This window comes from Athene noctua, chromosome 13 (assembly GCF_965140245.1).
Source record: "Athene noctua chromosome 13, bAthNoc1.hap1.1, whole genome shotgun sequence".
Lineage (NCBI taxonomy): Eukaryota > Metazoa > Chordata > Aves > Strigiformes > Strigidae > Athene > Athene noctua.
In genome coordinates this window covers 9809868-9834126 of record NC_134049.1, presented here as the reverse complement: position 1 = coordinate 9834126, position 24259 = coordinate 9809868, and the positions used below count along the sequence as shown (strand labels likewise).

At 41.0% G+C, this 24259-nt stretch overlaps 1 protein-coding gene across 4 annotated transcripts in view; it reads right to left on the bottom strand.

Moving 5' to 3' along the window:
• MCTP2 (multiple C2 and transmembrane domain containing 2) overlaps window positions 1-23054 on the bottom strand; it is a 105440-nt gene extending 82386 nt beyond the window's left edge. For all 4 annotated transcript variants that reach the window (XM_074916673.1, XM_074916674.1, XM_074916676.1 and 1 more), the window contains exons 1-7: window positions 22581-23054; window positions 17832-17894; window positions 16557-16665; window positions 4962-5104; window positions 4090-4166; window positions 2777-2888; window positions 741-776 (exon numbers count right to left, since the gene is read on the bottom strand). In XM_074916673.1, the coding sequence (XP_074772774.1) occupies window positions 741-776; window positions 2777-2888; window positions 4090-4166; window positions 4962-5104; window positions 16557-16665; window positions 17832-17894; window positions 22581-23054 (1014 nt within the window). The remainder of the gene's footprint in view (window positions 1-740; window positions 777-2776; window positions 2889-4089; window positions 4167-4961; window positions 5105-16556; window positions 16666-17831; window positions 17895-22580) is intronic.
• Window positions 23055-24259: the final 1205 nt, after the last annotated feature.

The following is a 24259-nucleotide window of genomic DNA, read 5'->3' as shown; positions in this document are numbered from 1 at the left end:
TATATCATTGTTATTTACTCAATAGCTAATTAAAGCTTTACAGAACAAATAAAAAGCCACAGTCTGTTTCCTGAACAAGTTAAAATCTAATGCAAAAATGGAACAGTACAGGAATATAAAAGTAATGGAAGCCTGCAGGAATACTACACAAGACCAAAAGGAAGCAAGTTATGTTGATATGTAGCAACACACAAATCTTGGAAATCCTGTTACATTGCTGGTAATGAAAACTCCCTGCTCAGTCTCCACCCCAAAACCAAAAGGAAATTTCAAAACCCACAGGAGTGACCAAAAGAAATACTGCCTCACAAATTCCCCCCTAGATGAGAGGCAACCCAAGCAAATAGACTGGGAAGCAGAAGACCCACGTTCAACTCCAGTACCAACTACTGGCCACCATTCGGGTATCCTTAAGCAACTCAAATCTCCCATAGCTCCTTTCTGTAGCTGTGTTTACACACATCTCCTTAGCACAGTTTGTTTCATTCTACAGCTCCTTTCTGGGTGGGGTCTTATTGTCACTTGCCACTAGACACTACAATAGGACCTACAATAAGAAAACTGCAGCGATTTCTCATCACATTTTAAAAAGGGCAAAAAAGAAAAATCCCTGCCACCATATTTAGATAGGTTGCATCAAGATTTCAGTTTTTTCCTATTTGTACACTTTCTGTTTCAGAGAAGGGCACAAAGACTTCAGGAGGGGGCTTTTTTTTTTGAAGAGAAAAAGAATGGATTACCTTGGATGAAGTTCGCTTCTTCCGACTTGACCATCTCTATTCATGAGTCCCCACCATTGTACCAAAGTGAACCCAGAAAGAGCAAAAAAGAGGAAGAGCAAAACAGAGAAAGTGTTTAGTAAAATAATTCAAACAGCAGCTTGTCAAATGTGTTAGAAAAGCTTATTACTAAGTATGAGGCTGGATCTACTACTGCATTCATCTACCTCCCCTTCCTCATGGAACATAACAATCAACAAAATACCTGCATTGCACCAAAAAAAAGGAGAAAATTAAAAAAAAAAAAAAAAAAAAAAGAGAAATCGAGAATAAAAAGTGGAGGGACCCAGAGCCATTAGTAAGAAACATGGCTTATACTTTTGGTGCCATCTGGTTCTACAGTAAGCTAATTTAAAAAGGAAAAAAAATCATCTTGCTGTTAAGTGCTAATGTGGACAGAGCCATTTCACTATTCTGATTCCACTGGAAATGGCTGAGCAATTTGCATTTGAAATATGAGGGCTTAAAACATCGTCTTTAAAAAAAATTACAGTGTGCACCAACTCTTCTATCATCTGCACTCTGAATGTTAACTAAGCACCCAAGAGTACCAAAAGCTGCTACTTTAAACCAATGTGTTTTCTGTCTCACTGGCTAGGTCCACTTTAGCCCATGCCTTCCTAAAAATTCCAGAAGAATTCCTAAGGTTCTTTCACCTCAACCGCTTTTTTGCTAAAGAAACTTTATGTGCTTGCTTCCCCCCTTCCTGCAACCCAGTGACATATGTGCCAACAACACTCTTGTACAAGTTAGAGGGGGAATTCACATCCCAGATCAAAGCCATCTCATAATATAGATATATAAATACAATAACAGCATTTTGAATATTGTCATTAAGCTTTTAAATAATCACATACCAAGGTAGAAATAACTCCACAGTTATCTTAATATTGAGATTTTACAATTCCAAAAAAAAGGTAACTGTTTAAAAAATAAATAATGAATGGCAGATGTCCCACGTTAGATTTTTTATTCTGCTTTCCAACCCCTTGAAACATTTACGTTCTATAATCCTGTTCAGACTGGAATTCCATACCTGCAATTCAATGAAGTGCTGTAAACAACAACTTTCATACTAGACTATATAGAAGACTTGTAGTAAGATTTTTCTCTTTACATATTTATTACACATTTAAATTGGACTGGCTTGAAAACCAGAGCTAAGTAAATGCCTGACCTTGGCTTTTCCCCACCCCTTGCAGGACATGAACGGGATGAGTTCACCACAGGTATGCTCCACACTCTGTGTAAAACACTAGTAGGAATCTTGAAAGATGTAAACCAAAGCAAAAATCCACCTGCAGTACCTGAAATTTAAAAACTATCAGCTTCAGTTGTGGTGTTCTCAGTCTCTGCCCAGGTTTTTCTGGGTTCCTAGCATCGCTAAATGCGCCATATTTCAGCATCAGAAGCCAAGTTCAATTTAACTCAGTCAAGAAACTGTCAGTGGCAAAATCAGGGTTTTTACAAGCAATCTATTCCTCTCAGTCAGTGTGCTCCTCCACAAGATTGGTGTGGTTTAAGTCTTAACATCAAATCTCTGCTTTTAGGTTTCACGTGGATTTTTTCATTGTCATTGAAAGAAAAAAAAAAAGAAAAAAATAATAACCTTTTATTTGTTTTTAAAGTGTTAAACTCCTGGGTGGAAATCAGAAAATAGTATGTTCTGGAATAGCAATCACAGCAGGTACAGTTCATCCATTCACTTCAGCAGGTTGTGCGTTGCAGAGGTGGCTCCCACATGCCCAGTATACGCAGAGCACTGCCACAGTGCATGTCACAGCTACAGGACAGAAGCATCCAGCTACAGATGTCTATGCAACTTTTATCCAGTTAAATATGGGGCTTTTTTAAAAGTTATGATCTAGCTCGATTTCAATATTGAGTCTCAGAGGACGAAAATAAAGGTGGCATTTCACAGCAAATCAGATTATGCGAGCTCTTCCCCCCTCCCCCTACACATTTCAGCTATAAATTTGATTTCCTAAGCCACTTACATTTCTCTTGAAGTCTCCTTGCTTGACTGCTAGACTCAAGTTTAATACAATCACTCCCATGTCATCTTCTAAACTGTTGGGATCTTCCAGTTTGAGAATCTGTTCAGTAGGTCTACAAGAAAAAAAAAAAAAAAAAAAAAAAAAAAAAAAAAAAAAAAGTGCATTTATTGACTCCAGTTAACTCAAGTTGATTATTAAAGGTCACGCTGAGCTGTGCAAATTTCAGCATCTTGTCTGAAATTCCCAATATTGCGTTTAAATGTTAAAACAGGAAATCTGAAGGGTTCCTTCTTAGTTCTGACAAAACACACCACCCTTTTAATAATGCAGCCCAGCATCTATATAGCATTACTTAACACTCATAACTCTCCATATGCAGATGCACACTGAATAAAGTTACTACTACCTCCACTTCACAGGGAAGAAGAGTGACAGAGAAACTCATCCAAGTGAATTTTCTGACATTAGTGGCTGGGATTCGACTCACAAAACCTTTCCTCTGCCTGCATTTAATCTCCCTCCGTGAATCAGTTCCCTCTTTGAAAACGGGAATGCTGGTATTTACCTGATGGCAATATCTCGAGAATAAATTCATTAACATTTCTAGAAATTCAGACACAACAGCCATGGGAGCTATAACATACCCGCACAGGGAAAACTCATTTTCTAAAAAAAAAAAAAAAAAGTTGCACAGCGAGGGAGTATGAAAGAGTGAACTAAAACTTGAATTCCTGGCTTCCAGCTCCACATTGAGACCAAGCAGCAGCAGCAGACAAAAGGCGCAGGGCTTGCCTCCACACTAAATCAGGGCCAGATGAGCTGCCGCGGGGACGGATGGTTGCAGGGGGAGGCTGGAAACGGGGTGCTCCCAGCCAGCCAGGCAAACCGCTCCCCAGCCCAATTAGATACAGAAAAAAGCGCCCCACGCTACGTGGGGCTAAGAAGGGGTCTCAACCTTCTCCCCCCTTTCTTCTTCCACCTCCATAAATTATTCTGGTGTAGCTCTCCCGAAACAATACCACATATAGAAACTCTTATTCTTATTCCTAGACATGAAAAGGAAAGGGTGCCTTCTGCTGAACTGGGCTCCATCCAGGTGGGATTTGAATCCGGTACGTAACGCTGGATAAAAACATGCATGTACAGGATTTATCTCAAGTGATTTCTTTTAAAATGTGCTCCCCACTCTTCTTTCTATCAATATAAGTTTTCATGAACAGACAAATTCCAAGCTAGAGCAAAAGTATTTAACTATTTTCCTATGCTTCTCAGCTAAGCTGCATTAATAAACTTTAATTAAATAAACGTATTACCTATTGAGTTCAAGTTCAGTGAGCGCTACAAATGCCGAACCCATGAAGTCTGAAGAGGTTAAATCTCGATCATACACCTGGTAGCAAAATAAAATAAATATTTCTAATTTTCACATCATAAGCCAGCTTTATCCTGGCCGATAAAAGAACAGATATTTTAAGCCCTTTCAGTTCAATTTTGTATTTGAAAGATCAAAGCTTAGATATAATTCAGGGATCATTTTCCATCTCCCTGCTTTAATTTGTATTTTTAACTAAATATTTAAACAGCATTTTGAAAGTATCTTCTTAATGTTATGTAAACAGAGACATGTGTGCTGCTATGGATTGTGCCTGTTCCTTTATGCTCTGCGCAATAGCATAATGAAACGCTGCACAAAAAATCAGGTACTTCTGGCTACAGATGTTTTAGCAATTAGTGCTCGCAACTGGTAGCTTGCAGTTCTGGTAACTGTAACGTTACTCATAATGAGAAAAGGCTTTGCTACTTGTCACGGCTGCATCCCAGGTAATAATTCTGTTCAACCCAGCCAAATTACACTCTTAAAACGTGCTTATGAAACCGCTATTGCTTTCACTGAGTTTGCACAAGCACGGTAAGAGCGAGCAGAATTTAGCTCCATAGCTTTAAACATATCCAGTCAAGGAGTTTTATTTCAACTTGGGCTTTTGCAGATGGAAAGCAAAACATGCAAGTAAAATCTGGAAAAGACATATGTGCATTTTAATTTGAAATTGCTGAAACTCTTAAACCGGATTGTGTTTTATGTTACGCTGCTACAGTGAATAAAAATCAATACGTTTCTAAAGTTGAAAATAATTGCTTAAAAAAATACTGACCTATCTTTCAAAAATCTAAACCCAAAACTTACCTTGATCCAGAGTTTTTGATCGAGGGTCTGTACGGGCAGCACAACAGTCTCATCCCAAACTGGGTTGAGGTTCTTGTAGACTACCTTACTTTTGTAGAGAGTTTTCCCATTCAGTTTGAACTTCACATATGGGTCACTTGTACCTGTGATAATTAATAATAAATAGATTAGTATTGCCCCCACATAACCCCAGGATTTTAACTTACATTTTCATAAAAAATAAATAACAGTAATAAATAGAAATTACTTTATATATACATACATATACTTCATTACCTACATAAAAATTGCCAGTTTATACAGGAAATCTATCGAACAGAACCAGAAAGTTGTCTGAAAGCAGGCAACAAAAATTCCTCATAGTTTCCTTGATCTCCACTGTGTTAAAGAATGCTAATTATTCTTTGGTAATTTAGTTAACATTTTAATTTGGGAAAAGAGCAACAGAAGCAGGGATGAAGCACAGTTTACAGGCCAACTAACAACAGAGACAGTGGAAGAGAGAAAATGTGATCCTGTGACTATGAATATATAAAAAGACCAAAACTCAAAAGCATCGTAACTTGGATTGGAGCTCCAAGGAAACCAGTAACAATAGCTAAAATACCCATCAGGATTTCATCACTGGTGTCACTTGCCAATTTACTTAAAACAAAATTTGAAGTTTCAGTGAAAAAATACTGAAAAATTATTCACCAGCTTAGGATAAAAACCACACACTGAATAGACTCTGTAAAGACAACAAACAATATTCAGGTAACACATTTTTTAATCCAAGTGGCACAATTTGCCATGGCAATAATATCCCATATTTTTATGGAGCAGATGTCCATGGACAGAACGTGAGGCTCGTGCCACTCGGCAGCAATAGAAAAACTTGCAGCTGTCAAAGGAAAACAGAAGAGGGAATCAACTTTTTATTATTGTTATTAAACCAGTGGCATCTGCACCAACAGCAACCACCATGCAGGACGCCATACAAAAGGGGGAACAAGGTAGATGGAGGATTTAACTGGATGGTTGATTTAGTAATGCATACAGACTTTACAAAAAAATCTCACAAACTGCAAATAAAGGAAAGAACAAAAGTATGGTGTAGCAGCGTATGCAATTAACTGATCCCAGGTGCTGTTCATCTGTCAAATTCAATATTGTCTGTATTATACCTTATATTTGGAATTAAACTTCCCTCCTAACAGTTCAGTTTCATTAGAAGAATAACAGCTAACGAGATGGTCCTGGCTGCCCCCCAGCCTGCAGCGTGTGCTGCCAGCAGGAAAAGACTGACTCCTACACCAGACTTCACATTCAGAAATAATCTGAACCTATCCTCCCTGGTTCCCACTGAGCTACTGGCCGACAAATGCATGACAGTTCAGGATAACCCAGAGTAAGACGATACTCAGTCTTGTCAGTAGTTTGGTGAAATAGTGAGAAAGTGAAAAATCCATATTTAAACATCCAAAGCTCTGATCAGTGCTATGCGGAGACAGATTTAGACTCAAGAAAAAATAGCTATGTGTTAGCATCTATTTGAAATTACATAGTACTGAAAAGAACTGTGCTCCTGGGACATATAGAAATATTTAAGAATTATAGAAAGGTGTTTTTTTCCTGTTTTAATTTCAAAAGGGAAGAGTTGTAAAGCCCTGGCCAATTCTGCAAATAGAGGGTGTTTCATTCACAGAAGAAAAATACCAGTTGGTTTTCAAATGCTACCTGCAGCTAATCCTTTTCCTAAATAGTAAGCGTTAAAATTAACCCTTTTTTTGTGAAAAGTGCTGAAAACTTAAAAAGAAGTTTCTTTTCTGCTCCTCTAAAAGAGAATAATAATAAGGGCCTGATCCAAATCCGGGGAAGTCAGAGGGCACCTTCTCATTGTTTTCAATGCGTTAGGGCTGGACTTTTCCCTCGAATACTTCTCAGAACTACAATTATACTCTTATATAAAATGTACAGCTTAAAACCAGCACACTTTCCACAATGAGTGGGAACACACAGATAAGTCGTAGCCCTACAATGTGGGCAGTAGCCCTCAGAGGATGCAGAAGTTAAGAAATAACAGCATTGAGATCTTTGGCGTTAGTTACTTCCAGCTCCTTTAAAAAGAGAAGAGAAAAATAAAAAAAAAAAAAAGAAACTGGCTTTTATTTACAGGATAAGCAGGAGCAAGCTGCATTATTAAAAATAACAGTAATAGTAATAATGTCCACAACCTATTCTGTGCATGAAATAGCAACTGGCTCAGACAAGGAAAGCAACTGATGAAATGGAAGCATGAAGAGGGTGATGGAGGCAGGTGGTTTATGGCCATAACTCATCTGCTTTTGGCACAGAAAACCCACGAACAAGGGCAAAGCCTGGAAAGAGCAAAAGAAGAGACAGAGAAAGCAAACAGCCAGCAAGTTCAATATCTGCAAGTATAAAACTCCAAGCCCCTTCTCTGAGGATGGGAAGCAGGAAGACTGTAGCTAAGTAAGCGTCCCAATTGCATTATTGCTCTGAAAGCTTTCCAGGTTGTTATACAGTAAAGGAAAATAAGAGGGGGAAGGGCTGCCCAGCACTGCTCATGTGAGCCAGGCTTTAGCAAACATTCTCATATATATATACATATATAAAAAAAGAATGTCTTCCTTTATATTTACATATATTAAAACATATATATATATAAAAGGAATATATAGTTATATAAAAATATATACATTTATATAAAAATATATTAAAAAGTAAGGGGAAAAAGCTATATTAAAAAGAGGCCTTTAATTAAATAAGATTGCCACTCTGGGATCAGGCCTTCATGCTTGTCAGCTTACTCTCAAAATAAACATCTCAAACCAGGGCCTCAGTGGTGTCACTTACTCCAGCAAGGCACGCTGGGTAATCCCTCGCTATCTTGACAGCTACATAATGTTCAAACTGTTTCACGGGTGAACGGCGGCACTTGCGCGAGAGAAAATATTAATGCCGGGAATTAATAGAAAAAGGGATGATGGTTTACAAAAGCCAAACAAGGAAAAGGTGTCAAGTTAGTACCGGTGTTAATTGTTAGGGAAAATAATTGTGGAGGGGCACGGGTTTCGGCAGCGCTCGCCTGTCTGGCTGTCAGAGGGGTAACATCTCAACTAGGCAGGCGGAGGAAAGGGGTTGGCGGCGCGGGAGCACAGCTCCTGGATCATACAAATGATGGGCTGTCACCTCCACACTGACAAACAGATGGACTCTCACCTCCGCGGCGGGAGCTGGCACACACCAGGGCTCAGTGGCGTTCGCTGGGGTGGACCTGGGTGGCCAGGAGAGAAATAATGGGAGTGGATGTGGTACCGCAGCCCTTTTTGGGGTTTTCAAAGCTTCCCGCAAGTTGCTCCCGTGATGTTAACTAAGCTCCTGTACCTCCCTGGGTCATTGTGTCCATTTCTGTTTTTCTTTAATACAACTCACATTGCATCCAGGTGATCAAAATAGGTTAAAAAGGAGATAAGGAATGAGAAATAAGCCAGGTGGACAAGTCTTACCTGATGGGATCAACAACAGACTGCAAATTATTAACTCCATTTCAATACGAGGCTTGAAGCCTTCTGCATTAAAGATCAGAAAGACCTCTGGATCTATTAAAAGCAATTTATTCGAGACAATCTATGATCTAACAAGAAAAGCTTAACTTCTCAAAAAAGTGCCAGATCAACTGGTCTAAAAAAAGGATATATTTTTTATAATTTTCCTTTAAACATCACAGGCACCTGATAATTTTCTGAAGAAGCCAGGCCATTTAAAAACAAAAAGTAAAGAAACTTTTCAGCAGCCATTGTAGTGAAGACAACCAAGTCAACAACTTTTAAGCACATGAACCCAAGCTCTTCTGCAAGGCAAGGTCTAAACTTGTTCATCTCAGTCGCATGAGCTGAAGCCACGTGTCAACTGGGTAATGCAAGGAGACATTATTCTTGGTATCAGTTGAGAATTTAGCTCAAGAAAAACACTTTTCTGGTGCGAAAAGCAAGGTGTGATGCTTTGAGGTTAATTTAAGTGTTATGCAATGACAAGGAGGTTCTCACACAGTAAAATATATGGACAAAATATATAAACTAAACAGGATTATCTGCTTCTCAGCTTAAATCAAACCTAGCAAGAGTAAAAAAAAAAAAAAAAAAAAAAGGAAGACCTTTAAAGAAATCGTTCCATCAACTGGGCCTATTTTCCCATTAGAGAAAGAACATGCATTTTAACACTGATGCTCCCTTGAATTTATTTCTGTAATCTCTACTTACTTCTGTTTTCTTCCACTAACACTAAAAAGCAACGAGGGCAGGCAGACCAACCATCAGCTAAAATGTGAGCAAGTTCCAGTGAGAAAAGGTTGCTGGGACACAGCAGCAGGAGAGGGTTTAGTAGCCCAAGAAACTGTTAATGGTGTTTTTAAATGGATACTGCTGCCCTCTAGCAGCTACCGAGAGATGTATCACATCAACCGTGTTTAATACTACCACACACTTGCTTCATAATTAGGAAAAAAAACAAACAAAAAACCCCAAAAAACCACACCAAAACCAAAAGACCCGATATCATTCCAAGCCGCACACTATTTTATAGGAGTAAACTTACTGGAAATGTAGCAAATGAAACAAGTCTCGTTAAAAAAAAATAAATAAATAAAAATTACCACCAAGTTGCCTTAAAATTCTGGAAAAAAAATAATCAAAGAACAGTTCGAAATATAATCTAGACCATCTTAAGTTTTGGTTAAAAACCTAAATTTTAATCTGAAGAAGGAAATGAAGGATTTCTTTTATAAGCACATAAAGAATAAATTTCTTAAAATCTTCCTAGAAATAGAATTACTGGAGTTATTTACAACAAGGAGTAAAAGACATTTTTAAATGGAACACACACTTTTCTTTTTAAGTGGAAAACCGCTACATTCTTGTAGTGAAATAGCTGAGATCAAGGATTAAAGGGGAAATCAGAGAAAGTATTCTGCTGGCAGGAAATTCAGGTAATTTTGGAAATTTGTGCCCAGCTAGTTTTACATGGCCAGATGGAATTGAAACCTTGCTTGGAAACCAGCATCACCAGTAGGTTCCAAGGGAAAACAAACCAACAGAGAAGCAAAAAAAAACCCAAAAACAATCCCACAAACCAAAAAAACCCGACCACAACAAAAAACAAGATACAAAAAAGACAAGAGAAGTGTGAAGAATGCGTGCAAATCCACAGCTGATGGGGAAAAAGAGGAAAAATGTCTGAACTGAACATTAACAGAACAAAAGCAGCAGACACAGGACGTTCTATGCAGGATACTTCAGAAATAGCATTTTTTTAAAAAAAGGAACTAAGAGAAACTGCAAGACCCTACCAAAAGACCATGTGACATATGTTAGGGACACAATGACATGAAGAATAGACCAGCTATGACAAAAATTAGTCCAACTGAATGGCATATTCCCAGTCAGGGCTTAGGTATGGAAGCACAGGAGGGCACAAGGATAGGGCAGAAGCCACCAGGGAGCACTGACGGCCTTTGGCATAAATAGTTGCATCATCCTGTATTCAGTTTTTGGCCTTACAAAATCTCCTCATAGGGGTCCCATAAAGACGCAGTGTGAGCTGCAATGCAGGCAGCTGCCCCCCCCATGAGCCAGCTCCAACAACTGATAGAGTCTGATCAGTTTAAGAAACGTGTTATCTAAATTACAATTACTTACAAAAGAAGAGTCATAGGGTATTGTCTAGGTTTTACATATTCTGTTTCTGTGTTGCCATATTTCTCAATTTAACATTATTTAACATTAATCTACCAAAGGTGGCTATGCATATAAATGGATTAATTGCTGTTGTTTGAGCTCAATCTTTTTTCCTGAGGTTCCTATCTCTGTGCATTCTTTTCCCACAGCCAGTCCAGGAGGGATGCTCACAGGGATCACTGTGTCTAAGGGCAAAGTTTCAACCACACACATTGCGCTTCCAGTAATGGGACTTGGTGCGCATAAACGCTCACAGCACAAGTCCTTGTACGCAGAGCTACAAAGGATCCAGAAAACATCAAAATAAGTACCCAGCACCATTCAAATTCTTAGCAGTTTTAAATTAGCCATGATTATGCCTTTCAAAAAGAAGTGTGAAAAGTTGCCTAATGCATCTCAATAATTAATAAATCTGAAGGACTAATGATCTAATTGCAGATACCCTGAAAACAGAGAAAGTCTAAATTAATCAGTGTGTTTGCAGAGAGCAATTCAGCCTAATTGCTCTGAGCATTTGCTTTCCAAATAATGGACTTGCTCTAGACTGACAAACGCCCAGCGCAGCACAAACACAATCCCTTCCTTCACACCCAGGTATCAGCACGGACCCAGGCAGTGGATACCCCAGAGCTATGAGTGGTGGGCTACTGAAGGCGCATTACTGCTTAAAGTTAAAAGAACACATCGTTCTGTCCTCTTTCATTTTATTTTTCTCCCGGGAGACTGAGCTTTGGCACAGCTTTCACTGATGTTAGGAGCTGCCCATGCGGAGCAGCACAGCCTCTCTGTCAGCACCAGGAGCCCACCGGGACCCTCGGGCAGTGGGTGGTGTTAGATGTGAGACCAGATGATGGTGTGCTCTGGATTGGGGAGGTGGGATGCACCCAGAAAGGTGACAGCACTTTCTGTATTTCTGCAACCCACCCTGCTCCTGTTGCACATTCAGCTGTACCATGAAAGAAATGAGAGCAAAACCGAAGTGCAGCACCAGGAAACAAGGGAAACCTGGAAGAAAGAAACAGAGACGGAGCACAAGGATCCTGTAAAAATCTAGAAAACACAAAACCATGTGGAAAAGACATGCACACAAAATTCAGGCTGGAGTAATGCAGCTGAGGGGCAAAAAAAAGGCAACCACGGCCACTCACCAGCTGACATCACATCCCAGAAATGTATTTATTGTAACCACACCATTTAACAGATGAAAAAATATACTCAAACTTTGAAAGTACAGGATTTGGAAACAGGAGGGGCTTCTCACCCTTACAGGCACTCCAAACCCAGTTTCTGTTTTTTCTCATAGCCACAGAGCTGCGTTTGTCAACTCAGGGAAGGTAACACTTCCTTACAGCTGTGCCATCACATTGCTGCTCAGTGTCACAGCGTTACGTTGTGCAAAGGCGATTCATACAAGCAGCAGCATGCACAGTCAGAGCATCTCAGAGCTGTAAGGGAGCAGGACATTTCATATTTCATTAGACTGACTCAAACAAACATCAGGCATCACCCTGCCCTGTGAAAGTGAACCAGCAAGTAGAAATGGGCTCCAGCCTCTCCCAGTTCGAAGCATGTGGAGCTAGAAGTTGCAAGCTTCACAAAAAAGAAGCTCAATGAGGCCGTAAAACCACTAAGGGTGCAACAATGACAACACTGGTGATTAAGATTGCTTAATTTTTTTAAAGCCAAGTAAGAGACAATTATCTTCATTTTCTGCATAACTACCAGTACTCCACAGCTGTTCAATTAATAAAATGCATTTCTGCATTCTTACTACTTACAGTATTAGAACTACATAGATCACAAACTCCTCACCATCACCATGAAGTATCATGTCATCTATTAACAGTAAGACAAAACAAAGTACACAAACCCCAAAATCTTGGTAGATCCATAACCTCCAGTGTTTGGTTCATCAATTACAAGAACTATAAATACAGGAGGACCCACGCACCGTCTCTAACATTAGGCACCAAATGCACACGCAGGTGATGCGAATGCCGCTCGCCACGCACACCTTGTCACCCGCTTCGGCAGCTCCTAACGTACGGCTCAATTAGACTGTATCCCAGGAAGCATCAGTGGGAAGCAAATAAATCAAGTCTCCGAGCAAACCAATGACCAACAGGTTACACCTCTGCCACCCTGCATTCCCCAGAGAGGACACACTGCTTTTTTGACTCAGAGGGATTTTTCAGAGCCTCTCCCCTTTCCATCAGATCCAAGATCCTAACAGCACTCTGCCTTCTTGGCTGGAGTACATAGATTGGGTGCTCCTATATGGTTGCTTTTTCCTTCCCTTCTTCCACTTCCAAAAAAGAAAAAAAAAAAAAAAAAGAGGATAAAAAAGGAGAAGGAAATGTTGCAATTCTAATTTTTTTCCTGTATTGCTTATGCACTTTACAAGAAGGAACAGAGAGCACACGCAGCTGAGCCAGGACTCCCGGGCTGATGCGCTGCACCCGGTCTGTAGAGAGCAGGTCCAAGGAGAGGAGCTACAGCAAGTCCGGGACTGGAGAGACAACAGACAGGCAAAAAACAATACAAGAGGCAAAATGTGCAGAGAAAAGTGGGAAAGAATAGAGGTTAACAAGGATAAAATTATGGAGGGGAAAAAAAAAGAGAGTAATAAAAGTCTGGTAAAGTGAAGGAGGAATCTAAATCACACCAAAGGGAACATACCCTGGACAGAGTACACAGTGAGTCAAAGAGTCTGAAAAAATACGTTGAAAGTTTGGGAAAAAGTAAAGACACACGCAGGTCTTACAGCCTGCAGCTATCAGCAGAACTACCGCTCACCTTCACTCGGCCAAGTGTACTAATAATTCGTAGTTAGTAACTATTAAGCATATAATGAGTAAATTCAGGAAGAGCCCTGCGAATTTACTGAGTAGAACCAGAAGCTTCCAGCCACAGCTGTTTCCCACGGCAGAAACGTTTTTCCTTTGTCACACACCTTAGATTTGTTTTTATACGCTGATGCACAGACACAGATCCCCGCTTCTCCCACCGGGCAGAAAGAGGCATAGCACAGGGGCCGTGACCGCGTCCGCTCGCACTTCCACGGCACCTTGTCGGTCTCTTCTAGCGCTGAACGCCGCTGTAGGGCCCAATGCACAGCACGGACAGCGCCGGGGGGTCCCGCCTGTGTCCCCCCACACACACACACCTCCCCCGGCTCCGCGGGTCGCTCCGCGGCTGCGGGCAGCGCGAGGATCCGCCACCAGGGGGCACCGGCCCCCCGCGCTGCGGGCCGCTCCCGCCGCTCCAGCTCCGCCAAGAGGCTGGGAGTTGGGAACGAAAAGGGGGGGGGGAGTGCAGGGGGAGGACCCCCGCTTCAGGGCCGGTTTGTTTGAGGAGATGCAGACACAAAACTGACGGGTGCGATGCCTTTTTATTTTTTCCCAGAGCAATTGCAGATATCTTAATAACTGAATATTAAAATTTAGGAAATTTGCAAAACACGTTCAACCTGATTTCGGCTAAAAATGCTGGCATACGCTCTTCACGCCTGATTTTTCTGGTTTTTCTGCGAACATTTTTTTATTTAATGTAGCACATACTCCATGCAGTATTTGCAGTTAGTTTCCATCAATGACCAGGCAAGACGTTACCGCTGGGCATGACCACTTTATTTGAATAAAAAGAGGAGACTGCTACCCCTACCTATGAACTCTGGCACCCTGCCACCGCTCCTACCTAGCCAGAGTTGCAGTGCCCACACGCAGCTGACCAGAGGAGGTTTCAAACTCCACCACACACATAAAACACAGGCCCAGCAACCCGGCGTTACCCACTGGAGAGCTCCAGCGCCTGGCTGCACGCAGAAAACCACGGGGAAGAGGGACTGACACCCGCTCCCGGCCGCGTCAGGCAGCATTGCTTGGTCAGCTCCGGAGGTCTGCTCTTCCTCAGACATGAGTGAGGATGACTTGGCCTTCAGCCCAAGCCACAGCCCGACTCGCAGGAATTGCTGGCTGCGGACATCATGTTCCTACATTCACATTCTTCAGAGCAGGCTGGTATACCCCAGCACAGCGGCTCTATCCGGCGGCGTGGCGGGGGAAGAAGAGGGAAGTCACGTTCTGCCAGCCCACAAGTTTTTTCTGAGGTTTTCTCACACTGGAGAGACAAGCAAAGCTGACAACTTCCTGCTTTTAAAAGCACATTGCAAAAAGCACGGCGGTTGCAGGTCAGGCCTGAGTGTCACACAAAGATCCTACGTAACCAGTACAACAGCAGAGACCTATAAAGATGTGTATCAAGGGCATCAGCAGCATACTTTTTTTATTTTAAGGATCCACCACTGCAACATGATGGTGACTGAAGAATAATCATTAAGTCACTATTTTCCCCCTTCCCAGTGTCTGTGCAAAAAAAAAAGACAGGAATTTTATTAAATGATGCATCACCCTACACACTTAGTTTACTAAATGAGTGGTCATTTGCCACAAAGCAAAAGACCCAAAATGCTCCCTTCCCCCCTCTTGCTTATGTGTGTTGTCCAATGCTTCACCAAGACAAGCATTTGCTTTCTTACGCAACAAAACATAGCCTAGAGCAAACTATGCTTTGTCTTCTCTAGAAATACAGCTCTGCTGGAATTACTCATTTACAGCACCTTTTCCATAGAAGCAGCTGGATGTGTCCTGGCTTGTGCAGCTTGCTAGTAACTGATGAACTGCTACACTGTTAGGAGATAAATGCTTCTGTTTAAAGAGTAAAGATCTTAATCTAAGTCTTCATTCACTCCTTCCAAAAGCCAGGAGGAAAAATGAGCATATACTTGGCCAAGAGTTACTGTTTAGTGACAACATGAAAAACCAGCACAGAAAAAGTTAACTGAGATAAGAGAAATCCCCAAAACCAAGCACCTCATGCAAGAAAGTTTCTACATCCATACAGGTCCCTCCAGATGCAAACCTTCACAGGCCTTCAAGCTGCGTGAGCTTATTTTCTTTAAAACTCTATGAATAAACCCTATTGCTTCATTTCAAAGGAGAGAAATTGCTCATATATTTTGCAATGCAGAAGTATTAGAACCGTTTCCACATGCAGAAAAAAATACGAAATAAAGAATAAATCTAAAATACAGAAAGATTGGACATATGGAAGAGCTCTCTGACAGGTTCAGATCAAAGGCCCTGAAGCAGCTGCTGCTGCAGAGCCCTACAAGCCTCCGCAGAGCCTCGGGCAGGACAGCTCTTCCCTTAACAGCAAGCAGAGAAACTACCGACTGGCTGCTTATAAGCACTTTTACTCCCTGCTGTAACAGTCTGACAAAGAGCCAGGCTAACAGCAGGCACTTTCACACAGTTGGTTTTTTTTTTTTGCAGGAATTCCCCAAATCTTTTCTAATTTGTTTGATAATGTCTTTTTTTTGTGTGTGTGTGTTGTCCTCCTTACATTGCATCCAAGTTTAGAGAGAGGATTGTTGGCTTAAAGCCCTCCTCCCATGATTTCCCTTTTAAAATCTTTGCAGATAACCCCAAAAGCACTCCTACAGCAGCTCCATCATTTAATAAATTTCAAAATATTCTTTGGCTTTTTTTTTTTAAGCTCAAATAGAATTTCTCAAGGTTAATGAGACTGCAGCTCCTGAATACGTACAGATGGTAAGTCCTGCCAAGGAGCTGCTTTGCAGCTGTGCAGTCAGGCAGGAGGAGCAGCAGGCAGAGGGCAGCTCCCTCCCCTGTGTACCTAAGGTGGATAAACCCAATCGCTGAGTGCTCTGGACTGGGCAAGGGACACAAGTCAATGACTTGTTGCACCAGAGATAAGAAAACTGCAGCCAAACTGAAGTCAGTGAAAGGAAAGCCCTGTGAATTTTAAAGGAAATCAGCTGAAAGGTGGGGCTCACCGCAACGATCTCTGATAACCAGGTTCCGGCCTTCCTTCAGGTGGATGGTCAGCAGGTAAGCAAAGGGGCTGGGCAGGTCACTCAAGCAATCGTTTGCTTCCTCTAGAGCCTAAGGAGAACAAAGAAATCAGTCACCGCTGCACACCTCCCGAAGCGAAGCGTGAACAAAGCAGGTGTTCTTGTTCTCTCTGTCTTGCAGAGACAAAGTTCTCGTCTTTCTTCAGGGCAATCTTTTACAGAAATTAAAAAAAAAGAAAAAGATTTCTTTCCCAGGCTTTGTTTCATTATGTAAATAACTAATTATCAGCATCAGGTACATTCAGCAACGCAAGGGGTAACACAAGGGAGGGTTATACCTGAAAATGAGTGGCAACATTAACAATCATAAATGCATGCACAGGTTTTCCAAATCCTGCCAACTTACTGTATTTTCTTTCTAGCTCTTTCTTCTGCATTCATAAAATATCTCAAGGTGGAAGGGGCCCATAATGACCAAGTCCTTTCACACTCATCTGATGACCTCATGAGGAAGTACGCGTTTCACATAGCTACTTGAGAGGACAGCATTTCTTTATACAGTTCTAAAAGAGAGAAATGCAGTGGGCAGAGCTAGTTGTGAGGTTTTGCAGTAGCAAATTTGAGAGGATTCCTGTTCATCAGAGATGCTGCCAGGGTTACACACCTAAGCAGCAGCATCCAGACGGCACATTCAGTGAAAACAGCCTCTGGACAGCACTTGAGAGGTTATCAGAGGGCAAAGGTAGAGAGGTTCATTCGGAATAGACAAATATCCTTTACATGAGAAGAGCACGTGTCAGAACTGCCAATGCCTTTTTGCGCTGCCCTAAAACTGTTTTTGTTGTCCATCAAACCCTACACCCATGTTAAGGTATTTGATGTCTTTATTTTTTAATCCAGTTTGTTCCTGGGCTGCTAGCTGAGTATTTATGCTGACGCTTTCATCAGTTACCAGTATGACATAGAAATTACAGAACACCTAAATAAAAATCAGAACATTTGGGTCTATTTAAAACATCAGCAACTGCTTTGCACCACACAAAAAAAAAAAAACAAAAAACAAACAAAAACCCACAACACAAAACAACCACTAAACAAACAAAAACCCAACACAAACAAAAAAAACCCCCAACACATAAGAAATCTACAGAAGGCTTCTTCATGTTCTGGGTGTTTAAATTTGTAAGAAGCAAAGAAGCAAAACCTAAAATAAACTGTATCTCTGATCAAGTTTCAAAATGCTTTCAAATGACTTACCATCTGATCATCAAAAATTTGAGATGATATGGAAGAGTCTAGATCCATTTCTCCGCATGGGTACTATAAAAAAGAAAAAGATACAATGAATTAGACAACAGTAATATAGGCATCAAAAAAATACTCCTAGTATCAGTCAAGAAAGTACTCATACGTATGCATAACCAGTGAAATTCTTTTACTTTTGCTTATGGAACCCTCCCCTCCATAGTTTAGATACAATTTTCTTTTTCCTGTTTTACAGTAACTATGCTTAGTCTCAAGTTTAAAATAATAAGCGCCTGCTTCAAGCTACTGGAATAAAACCTCCTCCCCAGTAGAGACTGGTGTTTTCGGTACTGAAGGTCCTTACCACAAACTCTCTTGATTGCTGAAGGTTATTTCATCTGGTGATTTACCAGTCAGCATTGCAATGCTGATCCCTATTCCTGAGCGGAATTTTATTTGTTGAATCTCCAAGTGTCCTCGCTAAGATGAAATAAAAATTGCCGGAAGTGGTGGCAGCAGCAGCAGCAATATCTTGGCTTTAGAGAGCCGGCTGCTTTCTCACTTGACTACAATTTCTCCTTCATCACGCAAGAGACAAGGTCCAGGAAGTTTTGTTTGGTTTGGTTTGTTGGGGTTTTTTTAAAGAAAAAAAAAAAAGCTCAGGGGAAGAGTTAGAAAGAAATGATCAAAGGGAAAGGGAAGAAGGATGTTGGACATGTACTTCCCCCCACATTCTGCAGTAACTGGAAGATCCAACGGATTTTTATTTAGTGCCCAGCAGAGGAAATCAAACATGTTTTGTATGATCTGACTCATATAAAAACTTGAGGCTATGGTAGCATGGCATCTAGACTGTCAAGATACATAGAAAAGATTCATCAGTCAAGGCACCTCTGATGCTATTTTGACTGCTAGAATGGTCTATGGTCATCACTTTAGCTGAAGAGGACCTACATGCCTGAGCAACTCTTTTGGTCTAGTGCAGGGCAATCACAGCCCATTCAAATACAAAGATTTATACTAAGAATAACCTCAGCCTACAGAAATGCACACAAGGTGGAATTTGATCCTCATGTGAAAGTGTTATGTGTAGTGTGGTAACATTCAAATCTCTCAGATGAGAGCTGCATTGTGTGGAGCACTATAGAAACAAAAAAACGAACCAGCTCCCACACCAAAGATCATAAAACTTAGAGATACTGATATGCTGAAATAAATATAAATACACTTATGTGTAATACTTCTCCGCCTCCTCCCGCAAAAAACTTGTATTACATATCAGGAAGTACAGTAATCCAGCATTGCAAGTAAAATTTTACTTGCATGACAGACAAAATTTAACTTTATGGTTCCCACAGTAATCGTAACTTGGCCACCTTGCAAAAACACATTAAAAGTGGAAAAATTATCATCATAAAGAGCAGCAGAAGAGTTTCCTCGCACAACAGAGCTGAGTTACAGCTGCTAGGGGAACCCTAACTTTGAATTTCCTGACTAGCATGCATAAAATCTCACTTGTGTGCATTAAACCTAGTATTTCTCATAGTCTCTGGCTTCACAGGGATCTCCTTCAGGCACCATCGTTGGCACTGATAATGGTTTCTCTTTACAGCTTGTTTTACATGGCATAAACACAGAATCAAAGAACTGTATTGAAATTATAATAATTTTAAAAGTACCCTCTCTGCTAGCTTGATATAATTTATAATGAAAAAATTACCCTTAAAGATATGATTTTGTCTTTATTCTGCTTTTGTTTACTTGCATTACATTGACAGATTTTGAACAAAGATTATAATTTTAAATAAAAAAGCTTGTTTCTTCATTTTAGCTCCATATAATGTAAATTGCTATTATTCTGGGTAGCTAACTGCAATGAGATCACTGAATATAAACAAAAGCCTCGCTTGAAATATGGTCCTGAAGTCTTGATTTTTATCTAACTACAGTGATGTTTCTGAACTTTAAAGTGTAAACATATGTGGCCACATCTAAGCAGGTCATCTGTCTAAAATCAAACAGGAGTGTGTATATATATATATATATATATGGAAAAAAAATATATATATACATGTAAATCAATCAAATGTTCCTCCTGGCAAGATTTACAACCTCTATCTCCTCTTGTTTTCTGCAGAAGAATGATTCAAAATACAAGGGCGCTGAGTGCATCAGCAATGGGATGAGGCTTTGGGTTCCCAGTGACTCACTGCAAGGTTTTAGTAAGGAGACAGAGGAAATGGCGTTAAGGCACTTCAGCAATGACGTGTGACCACGGACCAAATCCAGCTACAAAAAGGGGCATTAACGGTGCTCTTCGCAACTCGAATCATTATGGGGCGCGGGGGGGGGGAAGGTTTCAATGCAGCTTCAGCTGCTTCTTCACCCCTCAAATTTGCTTTTGTGAGCTGCACTAGAGAACAGATAAAGTAGATCTCTTAGCAAATGGAAATATGGTACCTATGGCAAGAGCCTTTACTGAAGAAGGCATGCTCCAAGCACTGACAGCTCTGTACTGAGAGTTTAGATGAGTGTAAAAAACCACAAGCCCACACTGAGCTCATGCATGAAGCTCGGAAAGTATCTCATGATATTGGGTGACCGAAGATAACGAGGAAATGAGTAGGTGGCATGTGACAAGCAATTCAGGGGGAAAAAAGCTCAACCTACATTTTCGCTTTTTTTAGTTTGTTTTGTTCCAGGGATCTGCCTTCCTTCTCATTTACCTCACTGATCAATGATGCCCACAAAAGAATGATGCAAACTATTGTAGTGCTCCTCTCAGCATCCCCACTCAGTATTAGAAGACCAAGAACCTCTTCAATCCAAGGCACACAGGGTACAAATTCTGCAGCTGTTCAGTGAAGTACAAGAAAAGCTGAATGTTGAAATTTTCACCAAAATCAACTTTAACATAATTCAATTTGTTCAACATTCCTTATCTATTTCTATTTTCCTTTGCTTCACTCTTTCCTATGTATTCTTTAGAAAAAGAAATCTTTCTGCATTTAAAAGTTGTAAATGAAGTCAGATTACAGGAAGGAAGGTAGGATATTCACATAGTGAGATTTGCCATAAAAGTAAATACTAAACTATTTACATACACAAGCACATATACAAATACACATTTTGGGAAAGATATAAATGCTGCAGAGAATAAGCCCAACTCAGACTGCACATCTAGAGGAAACTTCACATGAAGTTAAGCTACTCCATCACTATACAGGTACCTCCTCCTCTTCCTAAAGACTTAGTTTGCCCAAAGTCAAAGCAGGATTTAAAATTAACTTTGGTGCCGCTGCAGTAAATTTTAGGTTAGAGTTCAGGTCTACAACAGCAGGAAAGAACTGCTGCTATCATTAAAACAACCTGGGAAAACTTAAAATAATGACATGTTCATAATGTCCATTCTAACATATACTGAGTCGCTAGCACAGAACAAGGTGATATGTATTTCAGCTATTTTTCCTATGTAGACCTCTGAATAATGGTACACTCCTGTAAAATGAAGCCAGTGTGTTACAATTTAGCAACACTAAACTGGAAGTGATGGTCAATAACTACCAGTCTGACACTCTGCATCACAACAGACTAGGAGCTAACACTGATCTGCTTAGAATACACAGACCTCTGAGGTGCAGAACAAGCAGTTTTACATCAGAAAGGACCATTTTCCCCACAGCATGCTGCATTAACCATCATTTTGAGCATGCAGTTAAAAAATGTTAATTGACCTGTGAAATCACCACTCCCAAAGGAGGAGTTTAAACCAAAACGTCTGTTTCCCATGTTTGCATCTTGGGTGACTAAAGAAAGCAGCTGCCATAACTGCAACAACTAGGTAATGGGAAAAGCCTAAAACAAAGTTCAAAATCTAACCTTCCCAGTGCAAAACTCAATGGGAGAAGATGCACTTCCACAAAAATTAAACAAATTTTGCCTAAGATGTTTCATGCAGCCACAGTCTTCACCTGCTGTCTATATTATAAAGCCATCATACAACTCTGGAGGATTCCCCATCTTGCTCAGGCCCAGCAGGAATCACTGTTTCATGTCAGATTTGAAGCACATGGGACTCTGATCCTCCTGTTCGTGGGACATTACGTCCAGCCACAGAAATACTGACCACAGAGGCAGCAGAGAAGGGAAGAAGGACAAGACAGGGAATGCAAAAGAAACACTGATTTCGCACCTCCTCTAAATAATCCTAATGCAAACCCAAAGAACAGCCCTGAGAATGATGCTACGTGTCCACTGTTCCCCACCACGTGCATGTTTTGGTTAATTCCAGGTACAGGCAGAGTTCACCTCACTCACCCATCACCTTTCACCTCGTGCTTTCAGTTGAGTCTTGAGCGGGCAGATGGTAAATTGGTTTTGTTAGATAGCAATCCTGGTAAGCTCTATTAACTAAAAAGGGTAACTACAGCAAATGTATCAGCAGCACATTTTAGAGCTCAAGGGGCTGCAACTTTGACTTAAGCAAGCCATTCTAACAAATCTGAAAAATCTGAAGTATCATAACCTTGCCAGAATTAAAAAAAAAAAGGGAGGACAGGGCTACTTTGCAGCTCTAGACTGACAGAAAGGATATCTGAATTAGTCTCCAGTAATATGTATACCATTTATGCTTATTTTTATCCCCCCCTTCCTTCCTTGAATAGGACCCCCTCCTCCACACCTTTATAACCCAGGCAATTACGGAGAAGCACAACGAGCCCAAGGCGGCCGCTGAGCCTGGCTGATGCCCAAGGCACCTACCTGTGCCCCCTCGTCTGTCAGAGCAGCGCTCAGGCGGGCGTTCTGCAGCAGCTCTAAGAGGCCGTCGCTGGATTTCCTCTTTCCCTCGGACACGGGGATGTCTGCGACTTGCGCATCCAGGTGGGTGACTGTCACCTCCGTACGTGTCGCCTGCTGCGACACCCACGGCCAGTCCTCTCCCGCCGGCCTCACCGAAGCACTTCTGCTTTTCAGGGACACCACAGACCTGGAAAAGCTCTTGGGGGAGCAGCTTGACAACACCTGAGTACTCGAATAAGTTGTTTGTTCTTCTGTAAGAGTCTCCACCTCCAGCATGTCAGGCACTGACACGCTCAGGCGTCGGTCCAAGGAGTGGACCTTCCTTTCTACCATTTTGCTAGACCTCTTCTTTGTCTTCTTCACGCTTAGGTTCTGCAGGAACGGTCTAGTTTTCTGCTTCAGGGATCCCCAGACGGATGGTTTATCCAAGTCCATTGCTGCAAGGGGAAATCTCAGCAATGCCTCCTGCACAAAACCAGCTTCAGCGATTCCCAGGGTGACTGAAAGGAACGTAGGAAGAAGGCAAGTCAATCATGAAACTGAACAGCCGCTGAAGATTATGATTCATGTTGTCTCATCTTGAAACTTTCTGTCATTTTTCTAAACAGTTAAAACAAAGCATGTCGCATTAGTAAGTGCTACCAAATACAATCTGGTGGGTAGGTTGGATTATTTAGGAGGAAAACAGCCAGAACAACTATTTAATCCTACGCTAAAACACAATGTCTGTCCACTATTTTACAATTCCTAAGAAGAGATGTTCTATTTCTTCTTCTGACAAGTCCCAATTTGCAAAAATTTGAGATTTATCCAATTTGAAACTGTTTCTGTACAAAATTTACTGATGGGAGTTAAAATGTGATAATGCTAGCACACGAAAAATGCTGGCAAAGCTGACACCATAATTTTTGCTGATGCTTTTCCAGCCTATGTTGGGTTTTTTTGGGCTACTTCCTAGGCCACATGGATTCTTACACAACATGTTAGTGGACAAGCACAACACAAAAAACAGCTTCACAGACAAAGTGGCTGAGGCTGAAGAGGACACACAGGACATGAGAAATCCTAGCTGAGACCCCAAAATGCTCCCTTATGTTAACTCACTGCCGGCAAGAGGTGCTGTTGCAGGATTAATTTTCCTCAGAAAGAAGGCAATTGAGACAAAAACGAAGATAAAAAATGAATTGATGGATCACTTACAGATTTTGAGAACCTACCAGTGGCCTCTTGTCTTTGAGTTGATTCATACTGAACATTTATACAGTAGGGAGGGACAAGAAGAAAGGAGCCAAAACAAAATCACCTACTGTATCTGCATCATGAGGGGAGTGTTCGAATGGATACCTCTGTGCACAGGAATATCCTCATGGATGCTGTCTTCCGTGGTTAACAGCTGAGCAACCATCCTTATTCTGTGAAGCAGAGAGTTAAATCATCATCAAAACTCATAAAGAAAAAAGCTGATGAAACCTGCAGATTTATTCCTTTACAGTCCCAAAGACAGGCACACAGCGGTTACCTATGTCCTTAGAAATGTATACCCATTAACTACATAACTGCTGCTTCCAAAACTCACAGCCTATTTAAATTCTAACAATTGCACAGTTAACCAAAAATTACTTATCCCACTGTTTTCCTGA